Raw genomic sequence first — 5,498 nt, forward strand, 5'->3', positions numbered from 1 at the left:
GGATTTTCTGCACCATTAAGCCAGGCTGTTAGGGACAGCTTTCCGGAAGGTTCCAAGGACTGCCTGGGCTGGGCTCCAGGTGCTGGCAGGCTGCAGGTTGTGTCCCCAGGGCAGTAGGGACACCTGGCCTCCCTCGGACCCTTTGTGCAACGGGAAACATCACTGAGCTGCGTGGGCACGCGTCCCTCCTGGAGGACCCTGGCCCGGGACTGGTCACTACCTGAGCTGGCTGCCCCGACCCAGGTTGGGGGGATGCTTGAGAGGTCATCAGAGGGACGGGACCGGAGGGACCACACTGCTATGTCTGAACCACCTCCCACCCCAGAGGCTCCCCCTGCCTCCTCCTACCGAGTGTCGCCCAGCCCTCACAGTTGAGCCAAGGCCCTGGGGCAGCCGACAAACGTCTGAAGTCTGAGAACCATGGCTTCTGGGCACTAAGTCTTAGAAACGGGGCCCAGCGGGTGGGTTCTGCCGAGACAGGTCCTGCCACGAGTCCTGGCGGGCGCGGGAGCTGAGGCGCCCCCCCCGGCACACAGACAGGCCGAGAAAAGGGGCTTTTAGTTCTTTTGTTAAAAACGGAACAGCACCAAAAGGCCACACGAAACATCAGTGGCCTGAAGAACACAAGTCCTCGTGGGGCTGAAAGCTCCCAGCGGGCCGCGGGGCTTGGGCGCTGTGGGTCTCCGTGCAGGGGCGGGGTCCGCCGGGCTGCAGGGTCCGCTGGGCCATGGGCCGGGCTCACTTGGCCGGCCGGGTGATGATGCGCGTGGAAAAGTCGAACAGATCGCGGTTGACCTTGCGCAGGTTCCGCAGCTCATCCTCCAGCTCGGCCACGCGGATCCGCAGCTGGTCCTGGCTGCCCAGGACGCTCTGTGGAGGGGCAGGGGCTCAGAGGCGAGGGCGCCGGGGCGCTGTCCCCACGTCGCAGACAGGGCAGGGCTCGGGGTGTCGCCAGCCCCCCGCCCCCGCCCCCAGGGCAGGGCCACCGCCCACCTTCTCCATTGTGCTGCTCATCACCCCGAGCAACTGCTCTGCCCTCTCCAGGTGGCTGGGCTCCGAGCCCTGCAACACGAGAGGGTCTGCGTCAGCGACCTGGTGACCCCGGGGGCGCCCCCGTGAGGGAGACGCCTGACACCCGCTGACCGGAGGGGGGACTGGGGTGAGGCGCCCCCACCCTTGGGGGAGGTGGGCTGACGTCTCTGTCGAGGCCGCGGGCTCCAACCCCCCACACTCCCGTCCGCTCTCTGCCCCAGGACTCTGCCCCACAAGGCCCGGGGGCAGGGACACTCAGACACCAAGGTCAGGCAGGCTCCAGAGGACAGGCCAGCCGGTCAGCCCATGCCTCCAGCCCTGCGCACAGCCTGCCAGCCCGGCCCAGCAACACGGCAGCAGGGAGGTGGTCTGCCTCCGCCTGGACACCGTCTGGCACGCCGCCCTTGGCCGGCGGACGGGTGCTCAGCAGAGCCAGACGTCAAGCTACCTGCAGGAGGACTGTGGACACACCCCCCCGAGAGGCTCGGCACGGAGACCGCGGAAGACAGAGCACAACCTGAAGACAGGCAGGGGCCCCCGGGCCTGGGGGGCAGATGGGCCATCCCTAGAGGCCCCCCGGGCTGGGGCCAGGGGTATGAGTGCCCTGCTACTCTGCCCACAGCGGCCGGACACACAGTGTCTTCAGGTCCGGCTCTGCTCCCGAACGCGCCCTGGTGAACAGCGCACGTCCGCTCCGAACTTCCCGCCTTCCTCCCAGCGGAGGGCCCCCGTGCGCACGTCAGCTGCCACCCCGGCCCCCGCAGGACGTCAAGAGCCGCCCCGGAGCACGCACCGGGCCAGCAGGGTCTCGCTGAAGCCCAGGGCAGGTGTCCCGTGGCGGGGCAGCGCCTACCTGCTGGTGGAGACCCAGGCGCAGCGTGAAGCCCCCATGGTGCGGCTCATCCCCGTGCTCGGCGCCCAGAAGGTGCTTGTTGAAATGGGGCAGGGGCAGGCCTGGCCTGAAGTCTGAGCTCAGCATGCTGACGGGCGCCAGCATGATGGAGGCGTTGGTCACGGGGCCTGTGCCAGGGGGGACGGGGGGGCATGGTCACGACCCACCTTCCCCACCAGGCCCCCCAGAGGTCCGGGAGCGGCGGCACCCACCCCTCCACGGCGCCAAGCCCTGTGGCGGCACGCGTCTCCAGACAATGCTGCCGTGCACACCCGGGGAGAGCCACGGCTTCCAAGAGGGGAGGAGGAGCCGGCCGCCCCGTGGCCCACTCCCAGGGCGCCTCACCTTTGAGGGTCACCGTCCTGATACACTGCTTGCTCTGGACGTCCCAGAGACGCACAGTCTCGTCGTGGGAGCCAGAGAGCAGCACACTGCCATCAGCAGACACGGACAGGCAGGTCACCTGGTTCCTACGGGCGGACAAGGTGACCCCGAGCCCAGAGTGAGAGAACGGGGCCCCTCCCACGCCCACCCCAGCGTCCACGGTCCCCGGCCGGCACCTGTGCCCTCTGAACACCTTCCCGCTGTCCTGCTCCGGCTGGAAGCTCTTCTCTCTCTGGCCAGGCTGTGGAGGCCAAGGGGGCCCGTCAGCCATGTCAGCCACGTCCGCCCCAGGGCCCACGAACCCCCGGCTCCCCCACCCCTGGCTGCCGCTGCCACTCACCCAGGTGCAGAGGTCCACCTGGAAGATGGCGCCGTCACTGCCGCCACAGAAGAGGTGGTGCTCGGCCAGGTCCATGGTCACGGCCATGATGCCCACGTCAAAGAGCACGGACAGGAGCAGCTCGCCCGATGAGACCTCCCACAGCTGGGGCGGGCGGGTGTGGGACAGACCCGGAGACTCTGGACCCCCAGGGAACCGGGACCACAGCCACCACCCACGGGGCCCTGGGGGCTGAGACTCAGCCTGCCCCTCGTGCCCGTGACCCCTGCGTTAGCGGCCGTCGGTCCCTGCCCCTGGTGAAGCCCCGAGGGCCGGGGTGCCCTCAAATCCCCCGAGGTTTGGCCAGGGAGCTGCCAGGTACAGGCAGCCAAGTGGGAATTTCCAAGCCAATACAGGCCTGGACCATCCACCCTCTGGCCGTCCTTCAGGCCAGAAGCACCAGGGGGATTCAGAGCTGTCTGGAGCTGCCAGGAAAGGAGGCCATTCACGGGCTCAGGCTGGCCAAGAACCCGTCAGCTGCCAGGGCATGACTCACGGATCCACTTGGGGTGTGGGCGCCCTACCTTCACTGTCTGGTCCAGGGAGGAGGTGGCCACCCGGGCCAGGGGCCCCCCAAAGCCACAGTGCAGGTCCGTGATGGGGAGGGTGTGGCGAGACCAGACGTGCCGGGGGGACGGGGTCCTGGAGGGGTCCACCTGCAGCACACTGTGTGGAGGGAACAGACCTCAGCGGGGGGAGTCCATGTCCCCTCGCACCCACGTGGCCACCAGGCCCCCGCCAAGCTCTCAGATGGCTCCCCCTGCCCCTCCCACCCTGGGGCCCTGGCCTGGCTTTCCCCACGTGCTCTGCGGTCAGACCCAGAGCCCGAGGGGGTGCGGCCTCTACCTGCACAGGCTCCACACCAGCACCAGGCAGTCCTTGCCCCCCGACAGGAAGTGGCTACTGTCCCCCGTGAACTGCAGGCACGACACGTCCTGGTAGTGGCGGCTCAGGATGACCAGAAGGCTCCCCGTGGAGACCTGCGGAGGGCGCACCCAGGTCAACGCGGGAGACCCGGCCCGCGCCCGACCCCCACTGCCAGGTCAGCTGGAGGCACTGGGCGACTGCCCGCCCAGGCGGTCTGGAAGGGACACCCAGGCTTGGTGGGCTGCCCCTCCGCCCAGCTGTCCTGCCGGTCCCCATTGTGTCCCCAAGTGGATGACAGCCTTGTTTGAGCTCCCACCCCCTTTGTCCAGTCACCCTGACTTCTGAGTCCTGGGTGTCAGGTGGCCCGAGGACCCCTGCCCAGTACAGGGCGAGGGAGTGATGTCACCACGGCCCCCGGGGAGGGCAGGGGCCGTCTGCGTGGACCACAGTGACCACAGGAGGCTGTTGAAAGTGTGGGCCCCTCTGTTCAGGACCCGCTGGACCTGGGACCCAGGAGCAGGAAGTCACTGTCTTCAGATGCCACCGGCTGGGAATGGGCCAGTGGGTGGGGCTGAGGGAAGGGGGAGGCCCCAGGAGGCAGGGACGGGTGAGCCCATCGCACCACCTGGGCAGTGGGGTGCGCTGGGGGGCCCAGATTCTGTTGTGAGTTCAACTGCGTTGTCCTAGCACACACGTTCACACCCTAACTCCTGGGACCAGCCCTTACTTGCATAGGGGGCCTTTGCAGGTCTAACCAGTTCAGACTGAGGTCACACTGGAGCACGGTGGCCCTAAACTTAGTGAGTGGTGTCCTTACAAGAAGATAACCTAGAGGAACACGCATGCTCTCCCCCTGAGGATTTCCAGCTTCCCTCCTCATTCTCATCCACAAAGAGGGAAGGGGGGAAAGGGGGCAGCGGCTGGTACCTGAGTCAGGCCCTCAGCCTGAGCTGCCGCCTCGGATTGGCTGTGTGGGGCGCCCCCTGTGGTCACGGCTCACACCAGCCAGGGAAGCTCCAAGGAGGAACCAGGGTCAGTCAACAGCCCTCAAGCAAAGACCTAAGATGCCCCTCATCGGCAGAGGGGACACTGCTTTCTGCCCGTGCCCTCCGCACCACGGCAAGGATTTCTACCATGATGGGCAACCTTTGAGGAACCCCCCGCCTCAGTTTCCCTCCCTGCACTGCAGCAACTGCTTCCTAGTTTTATTTTTTTTTTTTAAGATTTTATTTACTTATTTTACAGGGAGAGACACAGCGAGAGAGGAAACACAAGCAGGGGGGTGGGAGAGGGAGAAGCAGGCTCCCCGCTGAGCAGGGAGCCCGATGCGGGACTCGATCCCAGGACCCTGGGACCATGACCTGAGCCACAGGCAGACGCTCAACCCACTTTGAGCCACCCAGGCGCCCATAACACGACCTAATTAACCTGCAGTCCAAATCCCACTACCTTGGTTTGATACGCCCCCTTACCTCCCACAGATATATGCTCTCCGCAATCCCCGCCAGGACATAGAGGCCATTGGGTGATGTGGTCAGACAGGTGACAGGCCCAGGGCACATGATCTTCTGCTGGAGCTGGTCCTAGAGAGACATAAGAAGCCTCTGAGCTTCACGTGGAACTGAGGAGCTAGGGCACAGCAGGGAGAAAATTCCGAGGGAGCCAGAAAGAGGAGCAGGAACAGGGCGGTCTGAACAAATCAAAGCTCAATCAAGAAGGAGTCTGCTCCGGCAGATGGAAGGGGAGGCCTGCAGACTGTGGGATATAAAGCACAATGCTGCTCACTCTGGGGAGGAGGGGTGGTCAAGGCACAGAGGGTCCAGGAAGGAGCTGAGAGCCTAATGGCCACAATCCTGCCTTCTGGCCTGGGACCCTGACCCTCAGTTCCCTCATCTAACGGAGAAACCTCATGACCGTGTGCAGGTCACACCAGGCAAAGTCAGA

General features: G+C 65.7%; 1 protein-coding gene across 1 annotated transcript in view; it reads right to left on the reverse strand.

Annotated features, from left to right (window-relative positions):
* Positions 1-546: 546 nt before the first annotated feature.
* WDR18 (WD repeat domain 18) overlaps positions 547-5,498 on the reverse strand; it is a 5,678-nt gene continuing 726 nt past the window's right edge. Inside the window, exons 2-10 of the mRNA XM_025861216.2 lie at positions 5,027-5,137; positions 3,534-3,667; positions 3,212-3,353; positions 2,649-2,792; positions 2,485-2,549; positions 2,270-2,394; positions 1,886-2,052; positions 994-1,062; positions 547-870 (exon numbers count right to left, since the gene is read on the reverse strand). Coding sequence (XP_025717001.1) covers positions 739-870; positions 994-1,062; positions 1,886-2,052; positions 2,270-2,394; positions 2,485-2,549; positions 2,649-2,792; positions 3,212-3,353; positions 3,534-3,667; positions 5,027-5,137 — 1,089 coding nt within the window. The 3' untranslated portion in view covers positions 547-738. The remainder of the gene's footprint in view (positions 871-993; positions 1,063-1,885; positions 2,053-2,269; positions 2,395-2,484; positions 2,550-2,648; positions 2,793-3,211; positions 3,354-3,533; positions 3,668-5,026; positions 5,138-5,498) is intronic.

Source organism: Callorhinus ursinus, unplaced genomic scaffold (assembly GCF_003265705.2).
Source record: "Callorhinus ursinus isolate GAN/ISIS: 27379988/994484 unplaced genomic scaffold, GSC_fseal_2.0 scaffold77, whole genome shotgun sequence".
Classification (NCBI taxonomy): Eukaryota; Metazoa; Chordata; class Mammalia; order Carnivora; family Otariidae; genus Callorhinus; species Callorhinus ursinus.